Source organism: Aquarana catesbeiana, linkage group LG13, assembly GCF_042186555.1.
Source record: "Aquarana catesbeiana isolate 2022-GZ linkage group LG13, ASM4218655v1, whole genome shotgun sequence".
NCBI lineage: Eukaryota > Metazoa > Chordata > Amphibia > Anura > Ranidae > Aquarana > Aquarana catesbeiana.
The window spans coordinates 78,635,505-78,655,466 of record NC_133336.1 but is presented as its reverse complement, the minus strand read 5'-3'; the positions used below and the strand labels follow the sequence as shown (position 1 = coordinate 78,655,466).

The 19,962-nt window shown below is 42.7% G+C and overlaps 1 protein-coding gene across 2 annotated transcripts in view; it reads right to left on the bottom strand.

Annotated features, from left to right (window-relative positions):
- TTBK2 (tau tubulin kinase 2) overlaps positions 1 to 19,962 on the bottom strand; it is a 255,290-nt gene that overhangs the window by 188,325 nt on the left and 47,003 nt on the right. For both annotated transcript variants that reach the window (XM_073609369.1, XM_073609370.1), the window contains exon 2: positions 2,345 to 2,498. In XM_073609369.1, the coding sequence (XP_073465470.1) occupies positions 2,345 to 2,413 (69 nt within the window). In that variant the 5' untranslated portion in view covers positions 2,414 to 2,498. The remainder of the gene's footprint in view (positions 1 to 2,344; positions 2,499 to 19,962) is intronic.

Below are 19,962 nucleotides of genomic sequence, written 5' to 3'. Positions count from 1 at the left end.
CCAAAACGTATACCCAGGGCTTTGGTGTCAACAGACCCCCCCCAGTCACTCGGATGTTGTAAAAATTCATATTTTAACCCAGTGGTGATTAAATACCACCAAAAGAAAGCTCTATTTGTGTGAAAAAAGGACACAAATTTAATATGGGTACAGTGTAGCATGACTGCGTAATTGTCATTCAAAATGTGAAAACACTGAAAGCTGAAAATTGGTCTGGTTAGGAAGGGGGAACAAGTGCCCAGTGGGAAGGTCATTAAACTTCTCTACAACTTTATTCCTGACCTTTCTGGTGTGTTCCTTGACCTTCATGATGCTGTTTGTTCACTAAGGTCCTCTACCAATACACTGAGGGCTTCACAGAACAGCTGTATTTATACCGAGATTAAATTACACACAGATGGACTCTATATATTAATTAGGTGATTTCTGGAGGCAATTGGTTACACTAGATGGATACAAATGCAGCCCACACTTTTCAGATATTTGTAAAAAAAAAAAAAATTTGAAAACGATTTATCATTTTTCTTCCACTTCACAATTATGTGCCACTTTGTGTTGGTCTTTCATATAAAATCCCAATAAAATACATTTACGTTATCCCAGGTTAATTCCATCCAAGAATTTAAATAAATCTTTGCTGGTAAAGGTTACCCAGGAGCCATAGAGCTCCTCATAGAAGGACTTAAAAACTGCCAATACATCCTCAGGAGTGGTAATGAGCAATTCGGTTGTAGATTTTATAGCACTTGCATAAGGAGGATTCATTTGTCAAAGGGCAATAGCAGCCAGAAGTTTGCCTGACTTTGTCCCGTCTGCCCAAGCAAGGCATTTACAAAAAAAAAAAAAAAAAAAAAAAAAAAAAAAAAAAAAAAAAGGTCTATCCTGGGCTCTTTTTTTATATGAAGTTTAAGCGGAGGCTGTGCCGCTGCCGATGACAAACAGTTTTCAAGAGTGGGATCTTTAATATGTGTCGGAAATGTTTTGGGACCAGGAGGTCACAAAGGCCAACATTTCCCACCACTCTGAAATATGGGCGCATCCTCTCATTGCAAGGGACTTGTACACAGGTTTTAAGGATTTAAGACCAAGGTTTGAAGTCTTGAGTCTTGAACTGAGTCTCAGAGCTGGGCTTGGCTTTGTGGTTTAAGAGAAACGAATGGAGCTTTCCTTATTTGCCAAAATAGAGAGCTCCCCAAGCGGAGGCCTAGCCTTGCGGGGGCAAAAGGGTACTCTTCTCTTCAGTGAGGTCCTTGATGTAAGCATCTAGGGACACAAAAGGCAAGCACAGTAAGCAATTTTGCATGGCTGCTCCACAGACTAACATTTGAGACAAAGGGTTCACCGCGTAAAAAAAACAAAAAAAAAAAACAGGAGACCTATTCTGGACGTGAGGTGTACAATATCCACTAGGCCATCTACACAGTACAGCAGGGCCGCAGGCATGATCTCCAGTTGATTGAGGGCTGAGGGATCCATGAAGAAACGAACCAGGATCCCTAGACAAACCCTCGGGCTAGACACAAGTTCTGGCAGGCAAACATTGTCAGTTGTAGGGCCCATGATGGAGAATAAGTCCTTGCAAAGTGTCTCTAGTTGTTTATGCACAGGGTCACTAGAATCCTCTCCACAGGACAGTCTAATGCCCCATACACGGGATCGGACATTGATCTTACATTCCGGCAACAAAATCCTAGGATTTTTTCCAACGGATGTTGGCTCAAACTTGTCTTGCATACACACGGTCACACAAAGTTGTCGGAAAATCCGATCATTCTGAACGCGGTGACGTAAAACACGTACGTCTGGACTATAAACGGGGCAGTAGCCAATAGCTTTTGTCTCCTAATTTATTCTGAGCATGCGTGGCACTTTGTGCGTCGGATTTGTGTACACACGATCGGAATTTCCGACAACGGATTTTGTTGTTGGAAAATTTTATAGCAAGCTCTCAAACTTTGTGTGTCGGAAATTCCGATGGAAAATGTGTGATGGAGCCTACACACGGTCGGAATTTCCGACAACAAGGTCCTATCACACATTTTCCGGCAGAAAATCCGACCGTGTGTACAGGGCAATAGTCTTGTTAAGAAAATGGCTGGATCCTCTACAGGGACAGACCACTTTGAGGGACAGACCACTTTGAGAATCCATGCAGGGGAAAGTATAAAAAGTATAGATTGCTGGAGTTCTACTTTAAGATGCTGTTTCAAGCTGCTTTTGCATCAGCCTTGTCATTTTTTTTAAATCTGCAATGACAGCAGGTTTATATGAGAAAACAAGGAAAAGCAAAATAAAAAAAGAAATGTAAGGTAACACAATAACTAAGAAAAAATGCACAACTTACCACTTTCCATCTTTCCTTAACCAGGACTCCTACGCTGAGGATATCCGGCTGCTCCACTCCCCCGCTCATTGCACTTGGTGCTGGAGCTGCTAGGCAGAACTCTCGTCACCAGAGATCATCTGGCTCCCAGAGGTGACATCCATTTACCCAGAGGCTGTGAAGACAAGGGCACATTACATTAGTGATGCACCGGCTGCAGTGATGTACAGACCATTAAGATTCCAAGCACAAGACCCTTAGGCTTAATGTACATGGGACATTTTACAACCTCTCCTGAACAATTTAAACTTGACAGATAGTAACAGACGCTTAAAAACGTCCGTTTTGACGCGTTTTATATGCCACGTTTGCGTTTAAAAACTTTTTTAAATGGCCAAAAATTAAAAATGCCTGTAAACGAAACACAGCTAAATGAAGTTACCGCGTTTACACGCTGTTAAAAGGAGTTTGAAATGCCTCTCAACATCTGTCCCGAACGGTATAGCCGCGCTGTCCCATTGATTTCAATGAGCAGGAGCGGTTTAGGAGCAGTGAATACACAGCTCCTTCACCGCTCCAAAGAAGCGGCTGACAGGAGATTTTTTCTTCTCCTGCCAGCGCACCGCTTCAGTGTGAAAGGGGACTTAGGCCCCTTTCACACTGGGGCGGTTTGCAGGCGTTATTGCGCTAAAAATACCGCCTGCAAACCGCCCCTAAACAGCCTCCGCTGTTTGTTCAGTGTGCTGGCAGGACAGTAAAAAAAGTCCTGCGAGCCGCATCTTTGGAGCGGTGAAGGAGCGGCGTGTTCACCGCTCCTTCCCATTGAAATCAATGGGACAGCGCGGCTATACCGCGGTAATACCGCGGCTATAGCCGCGCTGTACGAGCGGGTTTAACCCTTTTTCGGTCGCCAGCGGGGGTTAAAACTGCACCGCTAGCGGCCGAATACAGCCGCAAAAACGACAGTAAAACAGTGCTAAAAATAGCGCTGTTTTACCGCCGACGCCCCCACTGCCCCAGTGTGAAAGGGGCCTTACAGAAATTCCCAAACCACGGCCTGTTGGGGGTACTTGAGGACAGGTTTGAGAACCATTGGCTTAGACTACTGTTTCTAATCTAGACAATCAGCAATCTCCTGTTTTGTACCGACAATGGTCTGCCAGTTGAGCCGAATGTGACCCCCAAGTGTATATTAATTGGTCTGCACAAAAGAAATTATGACGTCTACAAAATATGTAATATTTTTTTCTTAAATTTTTTTTTTTTTTTTTTTTTTACAAGTAATGGTGGCAATCAGCGAATTATAGCAGGACTGCGATATTGCAGTGGACAAAGCAGACACTGACACTTTTTTGGGGACCAGTGACACTAATACAGTGATCAAACTGCACTGTCACTGTACTAATGACACCAGCTGGGAAGGAGTTAACATCAGGGGCGATCAAAGGGTTAACTGTGTGCCTAGCCAGTGTTTCAGTGTAGTGAGGGAGGTGCTTTTATTAGTGGAAGACATGGATCAGTGTTCCTGCTTTACAGGAACACAGGATCCATGCCTTCTCTATTCACAGAACGGCAATCTGCCTTGTATGCATAGGCAGACTGCTTTTCTGCCTGTGTACCAAAGCATCTGCGGGTGCTGGCAGAGTCTGCCGTACTCGCCAATCAGCTCCCACTACGTAGAATTACTACGGGAGCATGGCGCTGGCAGCGCACGCATACACCCCAGACCCGGAAGTGTCAGATCACATACTAGGTACGTGATTTTGCACAGAGCGGCCGCCCTGCTGCAGAAAATGTATGCTGGGCGGTCCGTAAGTGGTTAAAGGAAGTTGAAAAATAACAGACTTACTGGCTGGATCACCAGGGGAAAATAAAAGGAAAAAAGCCTAAATAAAACCAAAGTAGCCACCACATCTAAGCATTGCCAAGCTGCAATAGCTTACATTTTTGCTTTTGGGTTTAGATACATTTTAAGGCCACTCCCAAGCTGAGAAGGGCCTGACCACATTTTTTTGAAGTCAGCTTCAGAATATTTTGCCCGAAGATCAGATTATTACAGGAATTGAACTCAAGAACTGGAAAAGTATATAAATACACTTGTAAATGTTAGTAACAGGTCTTTTATAGTCAACAACCTGTGATTTGGATTTGCGGCCCTGTGGCTGTAACAGAAAGCCAGTTATTTTTGTAAAAGAAAAAAAAAGAAAGATGATTGCTTGTGGTAATAAAAACAAGATTTTCTCTGGCTCAGAGAATTAAGTTAGAAAGGACACTTGACAAATAATAATGCATACCGGATTGTACTGGCTCCAGTATTACCATTTGTGTACTGTGGTCATGACAGTGCAGTACATACTGGAGGGCACTGCACAGCATTATCCTAGGTGTGTTGGTTGCTAAAGCAGCCATTGTGAGAAGGAAAACACTGATTTATCAGTTTACCAAGGGGGGGGGGGGGGGGGGACACAATCATTAAGGCTGCATCTATATTTGAGGTGAGCGCCTTTGGTTGCTTTGCTGTTTTTTTGTACAGACATTGAGGGCATCTATGGCTTGTTTAACCACTTCAGCCCCGGAAGATTTGGCTGCTGAATGACCAGGCCATTTTTTGCGATTCGGCACTGTGTTGCTTTAACTGACAATTGTGCGGTTGTGCGACGCTGCACCCAAACAAAATTGACATCCTTTTTTCCCCCCACAAATAGAGCTTTCTTTTGGTGGAATTTGATCGCCTCTGCGGTTTTTATTTTTTGCGCTATAAACAAAAAGAGAGCGACAATTGTGGAAAAAAAAAAAAAAAAACACTTGTAACCTTTACTATAATAAATATCCCCATTTAAAAAAAAAAAAAAAAAAAAAAAAAAACCACAGCAAATTTCTCCTCAGTTTAGGCCGATATGTATTCTACATTTTTTTTATTGTTTTTAACCAGAAATATCGCAATAAGCGTATATTGATTAGTTTGCGCAAAAGTTAGCAATCTACAAAATAGGGGATAGATTTATAGCATTTTTATTTTTTTTTTACTAGTAATGGCGGCAATCTGCGATTTTTAATCGGGACTGCGACATTATGGCGGACACATTGAACATTTTTTACATATTTTTGGGACCATTGGCATTTTTACAGCGATCAGTGCTATAAAAATGCAGATTACTGTAAAAATGTCACTGGCAGTGAAGGGGTTAACACTACGGGGGCAATCAAGGGGCTGTGTTTCCTAGTGTGTGTTTCTAACTTAAGGGGGAGGGGACTGACTAGAGGAAGTGACGAATCGTGGTTCCTAGCCAACAGGAACACACGATCTGTCACTCCTCTCAGAACAGAAAAGTATGTGTTTACACACACCCGTCCCTGTTCGGTCTCTTGTGCTCGCAATCGCTCGTGGCCGGTGGTCATCACGACCATTGGCCACGAGCATTGGCACCCCCGCTTGTCCATCGGGCGTGCGGGCGCCTGCTATTCCGATCCCGCGAGCCTACGTATAGCTACGACGGTTTGCGGGATCGTGCCAAAATGACGGTGGGTGGTCGGCAAGCGGTTAATATTTTTTTGCCAATGTAAAGCTAGTTAGTAGGGGGGGGGGCGCAAAAGGTGAGTTTTTTTGAGCAAGGTAACACAATATAAGTGCAGGATTTAAAATAAATAAATAACATAATATTAAAAACGGTCATACTTACAGTACCTAGGTGTGTCCAATACCAATTTGATGCTGCAGCTGTCCCTTGCCAGATCCACACCAAGAACTCAGCGAACAGAGACCGCTAATCACGCAGTCCTCAGGTCCGCTCTGAGCACAGAGCAGCGATTGTCCATCACGGCTCTCTGCTCTGCCCCGCCAGCGCTCACTGAAGCGACGGGCTGTAGAGGGGCAGAAGCAGCTGGCTCAGTCTCCCAGCAGCACACGGAGGCTGATCCAGCCGTCAGTCTGGCATCTGGGCAGATCCCAACATTAATGTCAGGATCTCTGGCTCTGTGACAAAAGCTCACTGTCAACTAAATCTGGATCACTGGAGTGCAGTGGGAGACATCAGAAAAACTAGCCTTTATTGGTTTAGATAGAACGCTTTTTCAGTAACTGTCAAATGCACTCCTGTGACCCACAAGAGAAGTATGGCAAAAAGAGCTTTGGCCATATTCCTTCTTCAACCACTTCATACCTGCAAGCTGTCATAGGACATTGCAGACTGAGTGGTAATATCTGAATGATGCCTGCAGTTACAGGCATCATTCCGATATCTTATTTTACAGCCGGTGATTCTCTACACCGTAAAGACATTTATAGTGGTTCAGCCGCTTGATTTTTACAGGCGGCGGAAGGGGAAACCCCCCCCCCCGCCGCCCTCCGGTGCTTCTACAGGCTCACCTGTGCGATTGGCGAGACAGAGGAGGAATCCACCGGCAGTTCATCATAGAGAATACCATAGGCCAGATGGCCCCTGGCAGTCTCTATGACATTTGGAGGCCTGGGTGCAACGTTATGACGTCACGTCCAGCCTCTGCATTTGAAAACATTTTGTTGCCTCAGCTAGGAAGACTAGATCTTTTTTCTTTTTTTTTTTTTCTTTTTGGATTTCAGGCTTCCCAGCATAGAGGCGAGATGTGGGGACTTATAGACCCCAGATCTCGCTGTAAAGAGGACCGGTCATGCCCTATTCCTATTACAAAGGAGGTTTACACTCCTTGTAATAGGAATAAAAGTGATAAAAAAAAAAAAAAAAAAAAAAAACACTTAAAAAAGATTAAAAAAAAAAAAAAAAAAAAAAAAAAAAAAAAAAAGTAAAATAATAAATATGTAAAAAGTACCCCCATCCCCACGTGCTCACTCGCAGAAGCGAACACATATGTAGGTCGCACCCACATATGTAAACAGCGTTCAAACCACACATGTGAGGTATTGCCGCAAACATTCGAGAGAGAGCAATAATTCTAGCACTAGACCTCCTCTGTAACTCAACAGGTAACACGTAAAAAAATTTAAAAGCGTCGCCTATGGGGATTTTTAAGTTTTGAAGTTTCGTGCCATTCCATGAGTGTGCGCAATTTTAAAGAAAGAGTGACATGTTAGGTATCTATTTACTCTGCAAAACATCATCTTTCACATTATGCAAAAAAATAGGCTAACTTAATTGTTTTTTTCTGCATGAAACTTGTTTTTTTTTTCCAAAAAAAAAGAACAAGTTTGAAAAATTGCTGTGCAAATACCATGCAAGATTAAAAGTTGCAACGACCACCATTTTATTTCCTTGGGTCTCTGCTGAAAAAAAACATAAGGTTTGGGTTCTGAGTAATTTTCTAGCAAAAAAATTATGTTTACATGTAGGAAAGAGGTGTCATAATTGGCCTGGGTGGCAAGTGGTTAAAGACTATTGGGGTCCATATTGGGGGAAGTACGGAACTTTATGCAAAAATTCACTGACCATAAAATACCTGAGAATCCAGCCCTCTTTCAACTTCATGTTACAACTATCTTGGCTAGAAAGTACAAAAAATCCATCTTACGACATCTGCTAAATGCAGCTAAAATTTGCATCCCTCTTAAAAGGAAGAGCACATAACCCCCCACTGTTGGAAGTTGGCTTCATAAAGTGGAAGAGATCAGGAAAATGGAAGATCTCATGCTGTCCGCACAAAATAAACATGAAGTATACTCTAACTTATGGAGGTTGTGGAATATGTAATCTTCTCTGAAAAGGCTTGACACTACTTAAAGAGGAGTTCCCATTTAAAAAAAACACCACTTTAACTCTGATAGACGAACATAAACATCATAACAGGACATTAGTTGTCCACTTGCTCATTGTTTTACCTGGACCTCCTCTCCCCCCTCCTCTCCCTCCCCCCCCCTCTTTTTTTTATTCCCTTTTCTCATTTCTATACTCAGTTCTACCTACCTTCTTTCTAATGCTATCTCTTTCACAACTTTGAAAATGGAAAATGGTAAAGGCGACTTAGGATGTGATTGCTGAGGGTTATGCCTCGGTAGTTATATTATGGGTATAAAATACTCACTGAATGTACATTGTGTATGATATCGGTGACCTGACCTAATAGCCAGATAACGGTCTATCATCTTTTTGCATCTGTAATGTTAATAGGTAGATATGTTTGCTGTGTGACCCTGAACCCGCCTTTTTTGGATGAAATAAAATATTGAAAAAAAAAAAAAAAAAAGACTATTGGGGTCAAAAACAATTGAAGCTTGTAGCTCAAAAGAAGCATTTTTTTTGAGCCACAAGCTTCAAGCCTGTTCGCACAGACACAACTAAAAACCATGGGATTTTGGATTATGCACATTTTGGAGCATCAAGCTACAAAATACCAAGATGTGCATTTTAGAACATACCTTTCATTATCGCACTGCACTGGATTATGCAAGTGTTGCCTGGTCTATACTACACTGTACATACAAACTTTTATGATGAAATGGATAGCGCAATAACTTGGGACACTAGGAGGTGAACCTACCAAGACTGGAGCAGTTGTGCATTGGCAACTAAGCAGTTTCTACTTTTCATTCATTAACTGAACAAACTGAGGGTGGTAACTATGCATAACTGCTCCAGATTCTGTCTGCTCCAGTTTAAGTAAATTCCCCATTGGCGTCACCCAACCAGGAAGAGGACTGGCAGCCAGTAGCAATGGAGGATGGGCTGGAGCATGGGGATAGTGCACAGTGCTTTGCTAACTGTTGATTCCACACAGGTAGGGAATAAACAACCAGCAGGGGAGGGCTGGCAGCCTTAGCCCTGGGGGGCAAGTCCAGTCAAGAGCCCATTGAACCGACCCCACTGGCCAGCAGCCAGCAGGACCCACAGATCCACAGCCAGCTCCCAGCAGGACCTACATGCTATGGCCAGCAGGACCTACAGGCCAGCAGGACCCACAGCCAAGGGCAAGTCCTAGCAGGACCTACAGTCCATGATCAGCTCCCAGCAGGACCTACAGGCCAGCAGGACCCATAGCCCATGGCCAGCTCCCAGCAGGACCTACAGGTCAGCAGGACCCAAAGCCCATGGCCAGCTCCCAGCAGGGCAGGACCTGACAGCCAAACAGTGTTAAGGGTTGGTGTCGGCTGTCGAGCGGTGGTTTGCTGCTCGGTTTTTGGCGCCTTCCCCCATAGGATGGCGGTGTGATGTTGGTGGTATACCTCTGACCAGTTTGGAGTTTATATACTCCTTTCAGCTTAACCAGACACTTCCCTTGTTTTATCCTCCCATGGACACAGTGCACCATATGGACTTCATTGTCCATACAGGTATTATTGTGGTAGTCTTCCCCTTTCTATCTTTGCATCTTTGTGCCCTGGGTTTAAGTTTTGGTTGCACCAACATTTATGGGATATAGATAAAGTCTGGTTTCTGTATTTACAAGTGAAAGCTATGAACTCTGTATGTAATGCAATCCTGATATGTAATACTGTAATACCCCTTTAAGACTTTAATATCCTTCTACTGTTTGTGAAATATGACCACACCCACTATTTGATGTGATTTGGAGGGTGTGTGTGTGTGTGTGGGGGGGGGGGGGGGGGGGGTTGGGGGTCGTGGTTGAGTTCCAGCACCTATTATTTGAGGAAAAAAGCCGTGTGTGTGTGTATATATATATGTGTAATGTGTGTGTGTGTATATATATATATATATATATATATATTTTTATGTGTGTGTGTGTGTGTGTGTGTGTGTGTGTGTGTGTGTGTGTGTGTGTGTGTGTGTGTGTGTAACTGGTTTCTATTCAAGTATGTATTATTCATTTAAAAAGTAACTTATATTGCTCTCAGTCTCCTCCAAATGTCCAAAATGTTTTTATTTCTTTTTTGCTGATGCACTATGATGTCCTGTTAGAGGGTCACTACATCCGTTCTCCAGGGTCCCACTGTATGTAGTAATGTAGCCACCATCTCTTTCTCACTTCAGAGATTAACTAGGGACTATGGGATTTGTAGTGTGCATAGAGTAGCGCACATAAACACAACTACTGTGCACTACTCATTCCAACTAGAAATGAGTCGGAAAAGAAGAGGTTCAGGAGCTCCCACATGATGTTACTTTAGGGGAATTAGGATAGGTTAGTGACGCTTTAAAGCGCAACTCCACTTTTGTTGAGAGAAAAAATATATAATAATAATAATAATAATAATAATAATACTACATTCCCCTCTGGGTGATCTATGTACATTACAAGGATTTTGACAAACTTTGTTGCAGAATCCTACCTTTTGTTATTCTGAAGAAATTCCTGTGTGTTTGTCTGTGCCCATGTTCAAAAGTGAGTCTAAGGCTCGGTTCACACTGGGGCGACTTGGGATCCGACTTGTACGCCCTCAAGTCGCCCCAAGTCGCCCCAGAAATAGTTTGAATGGGAGTGAACGCTAGCGTCTTAATAGACGCTACTGAAGTCACTCCGACTTCAGAGCGTACTCCCTGTACTACTTTGATCCGACTTGGTAGGCGACCTGTACCATAGAAATCAATGGAAGTCGCCTCCAAGTCGGATCTCTCTGTAAAGTCAAGCGACTTTGCAGGGAAAAACCCCTCCCTCCCCCCCTCCCTCCAGAGAGCTGATTGCCCCGTGATTGGCCACAGGCGAAGTCGCCTGTCATGGAGGCGACTTCAAGTCGCCTCGTAATTTGCCGAAGTCGCGCTGAAGTCGCGCTAAAGTCGCGCTGAAGCCGCGTGAAGTCGCGGTACAAAGTCGCGCTAAAGTCGTGTTGCCCATGTGTGAACCGACCCTAATGGAAGTGGTTTCCTAATCATCAACCAGCTGCTGCACCTGCAAAGCTCTAATGAGGTAATGAGGAAAATTGCAGGGCCTGCATCCCTTTAGACGTGATTTCCTATTGGGAGTATCTCACCAAAAAGGTTTAGTTGCAGGGGATGTCTGAAATCTGACTTGTATTGTAGTATAGACTTCTGGTAAAATCAGTGAGCCAATCACACTAGCAGGACATGACATATCTGGGGAGTGTTCTGTACACATTCTGTGTACAGAACTCATCCAGGTAGCCATATTGCATTTCACAGAAAATTACAGAGCTGCAGACTGAAAAGGACAGGTCATTTTTAACAAAATTTAATTACAATATGACTTGAGTCGCAATTGTATAGGCCAGTGATGGAGAACCTACATTTCCCATGATGCTCAAATACACTGCAGAGCATCATGGGAAATGTAGTTACAAAACATCTGGGGTGCCAAGGTTTGCCATCACTGGTACAGGCTATATTATTTTTTTTATTTGATTTTTTTTCCCCCCTCGAAAGTGAGTTACCCTTAAAGCTTATGGATTGTATTTATGAAAAAAAAAAAAGAAGAGCGCATGTATAAAGTGAAAGCGTATCTAAACCCAAAAATTGGAATATACTGCAGCTTACCAGTCCTTGGATGTGGTTTCTACATTACTTTTCCTTTTCAGGCTAAGAACATTTTCTTTAAAAGTACAAAAAATACCTGTTGATCTTCACAGCTCTCTTCTGTAAAATAACTTACTTTACTATTTTCAACTATTCAACCTACACAGTGATTACCATGTAAACAGATTTGCATACAATGACCTATGGACAGACTGGTATTGTCCTAAACCATTTCACAGAGACTGGACACATACTACAATCTGTCAATTCTGCACTTTGCTCCATTGGAATGTGCCTTGTTGCTATACAACAGAAAGCTACACTGAAGCAACAATACTTGAAAAAATAAATAAATAAATAAAACAAGCCTGTACAATCTACACTACAGATCCTTGAATTCAGACTTCTGAATAGATTAGATGGCTGAATTTGATGCTACAAGTGCTCTAATTGCAGCCTATAAACACCTCTTGCTGATAAAACATTTCTGTTAAGACACTCCAGAGCAGAACCTATAGGCACAACACATCACTGGGGCAAAGGATGCTTTTTAACCTCTTGCTTACTGGGCACTTACACCCCCCTTCTGTCCAGACCAATTTTCAGCTTTCAGCGCTGTCACACTTTGAATGACAATTGCGCGGTCATACTACACTGTACTGAAATGAAATTTTTATCATTTCTTCACACAAATGGAGCTTTCTTTTGGTGGTATTTAATCACCATTTGGGTTTTTTTTTTTTTTTTTTTGTTTAGCGAAAAATAAAGACAAAAATTAAAAAAAAAATATCTTAGTTTTTTATAAATTTTGCAAACAGGTATTTTTTCTCCTTCATTGATATTCGCTGATGAGGCTGCTCCAATGGGCACAGATAAGTTGACACTGATGGGCACTGGTAGGTGGCACTGGTAATGACACACTGATTAATTTATAGGCTGCATGGTCGGCACCGATAGGCGGCACTGTGGGCACTGATAGGTGGCGCTGGTGAGCACTGGTAGGTACCTTCACGATCGGAACCGATGTCCCTCTCGCAGCCGCCAGTAATTGAATTTTTTTTTTTTTTTTCCTCTTTGCACCATCAGCACGAGGAGGAAAAATAGCTGATTACTGGCTCTGTTTACATCACATGATCAGCTGTCATTGGCTGACAGCTGATCACGTGGTAAGGGGGTCGGGATCGACCCCTTACTAGGATCTGCGATCAGGCAAGTCTCATAGACTCGCTGATCACAAAGCAGGGGGTGCGCAGGCCGCTCAAGCACAGGACGATGTCCAGGGACGCCCTCCCGGCAAATTAAGTCCGCACTGTAGCCGTCTTTTGGCTATAGCGAGGATAGCAAGTGGTTAATGGTGACGTAACCTGGAAATTCATGAAATGTTATCAGAGGATGCTGTGTGCACCAAAAGCCCATCTTTACCTGCTCAGTAGTGCTGTGCTGTGATTGTGCTTTACTTTTTCTATTCCTCTCACTAATTTTTTCACTATCAGTACATGATTTGTCTTTTAAATGATTTTCTCTCAACATTTGTCCTGCAAGGTCAATAACTGAACTGAGTGACATACACCGACTACTTTATTAGGTACACATTGCTAGTATCGGGTTGGACCCCTTTTGCCTTCAGAACGGCCTTAATTCTTCATGGCATGGATTCAACAAGGTGTTGGAAACATTCCTCAGAGATTTTGGTCCATATTGACATTAAAGCATCACGCAGTTTCTGCAGAATTGACAGCTGCACATCCATGATGCAAATCTCCCATTCCACCACATCCCAAAGGTGCACTTTTGGATTGAGATCTGGTGACTGTGGAGGCCATTGGAGTACAGTGATCTCATTGTCATGTTCAAGAAACCAGTGGTGAGATGATTTGATCTTTGTGACATGGTGCATTACCCTGCTGGAAGGAGCCATCAGAAGATGGGTACACTGTAGTCAAAGGGATGGACATGGTCAGCAACAATACTCAGGTAGGCCGTGGTGTTTAAACGATGCTCAATTGTTACTAAAAGTGGCCAAAAGTGTGCCAAGAAAAATATCCCCCACACTATTACCCCACCAGCCTGAACCATTGATAAACAGCAGGATGGATCGATGCTTCCATGTTTATGTAAATTCTGACCCTACCATCTGAAATGCCACAGCTTATCAGACCAGGCAACGTTTTTCCAATCTTCTATTGTCCAATTTTGGTGAGCCTTTGTAAATTGTAGCCTCAGTTTCCTGTTCTTAGGTGACAACAGTGGCACCCGGTGTGGTCTTTTGCTGCTGTAGCCCATCTGCTTCAAGGTTTGATGTGTTATGCATTCAAAGATGGTATTCTGCATACCTTGGTTGTAACGATTGGTTATTTCAGTTACTATTGCCTTTCTATGATCTCAAACTAGTCTGCCCATTCTTCGCTGACCTCTGACTTTAACAAGGCATTTTCGTCCACACAACTACCGCTCATTGGATAGTTTCTCTTTTTCAGACCATTCTCTGTAAGTCCTGGAGATGGTTGTACATGAAAATCCCAGCAGATCAGCAGTATTTGAAATACTCAGACCAGCCCGTCTGGCACCAACAACCATGTCACGTTCATATTCCACTCCCCCCCCCCCCCCCATTCTGGTGCCGGTTTGAACTTTAGCAAGTCATCTTCACCATGTCTAGATTCCTAAATGCATAGAATTGCTTCCATGCGATTGGCTGATAAGCAATTTGTGTTACCAAGCAATTGAACAAGTGTACCCAAGAAAGTGGGCGGTGAGTGTAGATATCCAATAAAGCTGGCCATAGACGATTCAAATCTCAGCCAGTCCCTGCTGAACCAGCCGAGATTCGAGCCACGTATGGGCAGGCTGAAAGTACCCAAGTTGATCGATCAACTTGGGTACAACCAGCCTGTTGGCTTTTACATGTGATTATTGCTAGCAGCTATTATAGCCGATGTCAGTAGTCACTGTTCTCCCGGCAGGGATGACTACCACCCGTCCAAAGAACACACTGGCTCCACAGGAGGGATTTCCCATCAATACTGACTGCATTGATAGGAGAATCGATCCATCTATGGCCGGCATAAAGGTCCGTTTCCACACCAATTGCTGAAACGGGATAACATTGGGGGAGGGTAGCTGCCAGAAACAGAATTTGTGCCCGGAGTACAGCTTTAACTTTCTATATTTGTAAACTTTGCAGGTATACATTAAGCTTATCCTATGTGGTTTTAATGATTAGATAAAACAAAAGATCATCCAAGCTTTAAGCAACTATCTCCTGTCACATGTAGATGAGGAAATGTCCTCGCTGCCTCCTGTAAACCACGGATAAAACAGTCCCAAATTACTTTGTTCACTCCAACAAGGTAACTCACAAGGGACTTCACTGTGTAATTACATTGAGAACTAAGAATGTCATCTCTAGATATAAAGAACACATTTGGCAACTAGAATAGCTGCATTGGAGGCTAGGGGAGACAATGAGGGTCTAACGTGTCCATAAAGAGTACCTTTCGCCTGCCTGTGCCATCACCTAGGGGATCGGTTTGTCCATTTGTGACAGCAAAAAAGTTATAAAACAAAATAAAAAGTCGGGGAAAATTTTTTCCAAAATGCAAAATTAAACAAAATTTTAAAAAGCACCACATCACACCTGTACACACCCCATAATAAAAAAGTGCAGCATACGGTAAGCATGTGTATGTAACATCAATTGCACCATGTCATGAATGTCAGAGTGAGCCTAGGTTCACATTGATACGATTTAGCATGCGCAATTCAGTGGCTATTGCTGGCAATGGCACTGTCCGAATCGACTTTTTGATTCCCAAAAGTCATTTCTGTCCTATTGGAGACTTGGGGTGCGATTTCAATAGATATCCGTTCAGGAACCCGCACAGATGTCTCTGAAATCACCCCTGAAGTCTGAAAAATTGCAGGAATGAAATTGTGCGAGTTCAGCTGAGCTCACATGATGATTTCAATCTAGCAGAAGTGTGAACCTTGTTTAAAAGTAATAAGTGTAGGGCCAAAATTCACAGTTAAAGCAGTAGTAAACTTTTTTTTTTTAAGTTGTACCTACAGGTAAGCTTACCTGTGGGTACAATGAATATCTCCTAAAACGTGTACCATTTAGGAGATATTCACATCGGCAATAGCTGATGACAACACCCTCCCATGCGCAGTGACGCTCTGCATTCAGGGTATACAGTGTGCCATAGAATTCAGAGCGCCGCAACATTGCAGAGGCTCCCTCGCCCATGTACAGGAGTGCCGTCATTGCGGCCCGGGCTATTCAAAGAGCCGGAGTCCACGAACCCGGAAAGAAGACCAGGTGAAGATGGAAGCGTTGGGGAGATCTGAGACATTGCTGTGCTAGAGTGCTCCGTGTACAGCCAAGTGTTACTAAACCCAGTAATATGAAAATAATCCCCCCCCCCCCACGGCTTATAACTCTTTTTACATTAAAATACTGCCACCATATACCTTTTTGGATGATCTGTATACCACGGGTCACATGATAAACTGCAGAGTTTCTCCAGTGCCGAGAGTCCAGGAGGTGGAGATTTTCTCGCTGCAGCCTGTATACGCGCCCACATGTGAGATGCCAAGATCATGTGACCTGGCTATCGCTGAGAACAAGTAACTGTTCTCTCCAGCATAAAAGACACAACTGAGCATGTGCAGGTTTGGCTATTGCCTGTGTGCTAGCTGGCTTTCCCAAACAAGGCATTGCAGGGAGGGGAGGATCTATGCATACCACGTCATCGGCACATGCAAACTGAAGCAATAGCATGTACGTGCCGTTTGCTTCAGTGAGTGTGCCGTTACCGGCGGCTCAGTGAAGTTATCGCAGCTCTGGCCAAGCGCCAGACCCACGATACCCGGAAGTAACTCCCGGGAGCGATGTCGCTGGCCGGTGCTGTGTATGGGCACTGCAGCGAGGGCTTCAATCTCAGGTGAGTATTACATAATGAGCTAGTATGCTATGCATACTAGCTCATTATGCCTTTGTCTTGCAGGTGTTAGTTTTTTTTTTTTTTTTTTTAAATGGGTTTACAACCACTTTAAGTTCCACAGTGAGTGAGTATAACAAACATGGCATATACAGACTGATTTTACTGTTGTGGGTTTAGTAACACTTTAAACCTGCAAAGGGCTCATTTTTTCAAATTCTAGTGGTATTTTTACATAGTTACAGTTAGTATGGTTGAAAAAAAAAAAAAAAAAGACAAGTCTATCTAGTTCAACCAATAAAACAAGAATACATATAGTTATACAATCTTATATACACACACAATCCTACACACACAAATGATCCAGGAGGAAGGCCAAAAAAAAAAAAAAAGACTCCAGCAAAACATGATCCAAATTGCTCCAGCAGTGGAACAAATTCCTTCCTGATCCCCCCAAGAAGCAAAATCGGATGTTCCTTGGATCAACTTTACCTATAAATGTTAGTATCTAGTTCTATTATGTATAATTAGGACAGAATCCAGAGCTTTTTTAAAAGCAATCCACTGAGCTGGCCAGAACCAGCTCGAGGGAGTTTATTCCACATTTTCACAGCTCTTACTGTGAAGAAACCTTTCCGTATTTGGAGATTAAACCGCTTTTCTTCTTTGTCCTCTGTGATGACCTTATAGTGAATAACATCACCAAGCTCACTATATGGATCACTTATGTATTTTTACATGTTAATTATATGAACGCTAAGCCCAGCTTCACACATATGCGATGTAGGAACAAACGCAATTCCAGCGCCGGTTCCCGCATTGCATCTCTCCCGCAGGCAGTTCACACTGCCCTCTGCAAACCGCTGTGGGTGTCATTACAATGTTAATGACACCCCCAGATCGGTTCACAGATCGCAGTGCTAACTGTGGATTCGGGCAGGAATTAGATTGCATGGGTGAAAACACCCATGCAATCTGATTCCAGTGTGGGGAAAAAAAAAAAAAAAGTCCCTGCACTATTTTCCTGGGAGTCTAATACGGAAATTCGCAGGAAAAATAAATAAAATGGAATGACACAGGGAAAAAGTATTGAACACGCTAACTGAAATATATTTAATACTTTGTACAAAATCCTTTGTTGGTAATGACAGCTTCAAGACACCTCCTGCATGGAGAAACTAGTCATATGCATTGCTCAGGTGCCATTTGAACCAATACTTCCACACAGTTTTTAAAGCTTAAAAAGATTCCATGGGCCTCTTCTATGAACTCTGATCTTTAGTTCTTTCCAAAGATTTTCTATTGGAGTCAAGTCAGGAGATTGGCTGGGCCATTCAAGCAGCTTCTTTTTACTTCTTTGAAACAAATGGAGAGTTTCCTTGGCATTGAATTTGGGGATCATTGTCTTGCTGAAATGTACACCCTCATTTCACCATCATCCTGGTAGATTGCAGAAAATTTTTATCAACAATATCTTGGTATATTTTTTTCCCATTTATACTTCCTTCCATGATATGAAGTTTGCCAGTATCATATGCTGAAAAACAGCCCCATACCATGATGTTCCCACCTCCAAACTTCACTGTTGGTATGGGGGTGTTTTTGGGGTGATGTGTAGTGTCATTTGACCTCCAAACATGGTGTGTATTATGGCATCCAAAGAGTTCAATTTTGGTTTCATCGGACCAGACTATATTCTCCCAGTATTTCAGAGGCTTGTCTAAATGTAGTGCAGTAAAAGTTAAACAAGCTTCAACATGCTTTTTCTTCAGCAATGGAGTCTTGCGTGGTGAATGTGCATACAGGCCATGGCAGTTGAGTGCATTACTTATTGTTTTCTGTGAAACAATTGTACCTGCTAATTCCAGGCCTTTCTGAAGCTCTCCACAAGTGGTCCTTGGCTCTTGGACAACTCTTCTGATAATTCTTTTCACTCCTCTGTCAGAAATCTTGTGAGGAGCACCTAGTCATGGCCGGTTTATGGTGAAATTATGTTCTTTTCACTTTCGGATTATGGCTGCAACAGCGCTCACTGAAACATTCAGAAGTTTGGAAACCAAACTGTAACCAATGACATCAGTATGTTTTGCAACAATAGGGCTGCGAAGGTCTTGAGAGAGTTCTTTGCTTTTACCCATCACAAGATATTTCTTGTGTGACACCTTGGTGATGAGACATCTTTATATAGGCCATCAGTTGAAACTAAACCAGCAGATATTAATTTGCACTGACATAGGGCAGGATTGGTTTCTAATTACTGATAGATTTCAGCTGCTGTCTTGGCTTTCCATGCCTTTTTGCACCTCCCTTTCTTCAGGCGTGGAATACTTTTTCCCGCTGTCATTCCATTTTATTACACATAATTTAACCACTTAAAGCGGGGTTCCACTCAAATTTTAACTTAATCTTACCCCCTTCAGTTAATTGCATAGATGTTCAAATGCCGCACAAATTTTTTTTTTTTTTACCGCTGTATTTACCTTTATATTGTACTTTATTGTGGCACTTCCTGTCTCTCCTCCCATGGGAGTAGGCGTGTTTATTGCCTTTCCCCGGCGCCGCACTGTCTCCTGGGAGCTTAGTGTCAGCCCAAGATTCAGTGCGGAAACAATGATCATGCTTGTGAACAAGCTGTGAATGAACAGCATTCAGCGCATCCAGGAAATCAATGCTTCTGGGCTTCACATGCCCACAAGCAAGATGAAAAACAGCCAGCATCACATTTAAGTTAATCTTCAGTACGAAAACAGACAGAGGCGGAAATATTACACCCAAACTGTGAGTATTATTTTGGGGTTAGCAAAGTGTCTCAATGACCTAAAAAAAAAAAAAAAAAAGGATTGGTCGCCGGACTCCCGCTTTAAGGACCGAGCCTCTTTCTGAGATTTGTTGTTTACACGTTAAAAACAGTTTTTTTTTTTGCTAGAAAAAAAATGTATAATGTTTGGGGTTCTAACACCCTAGAGAATAAAATGGCGGTCATTGCAATACTTTGTCACACCGTATTTGCGCAGCAGTCTTATAAGCATACTTTTTTTTGGAAAAAATACACTTTTTTTAATTAAAAAAAATAAGACAACAGTAAAGTTGGCCCAATTTTTTTTTTTTATATTATGAAAGATAATGTTACGCCGAGTAAATTGATACCCAACATGTCATGCTTCAAAATTGTGCCCGCTCGTGGAATGGCAACCAATTTTACCCTTAAAACCTCCATAGGGGACGTATAAATTCTACAGGATGCATGATTTGAGTTACAGAGGAGGTCTAGGGCTAGAATTATTGCTCTCGCTCTAACGATCGCGGTGATACCTCACATGGTTTGAACACCGTTTTCATATGCGGG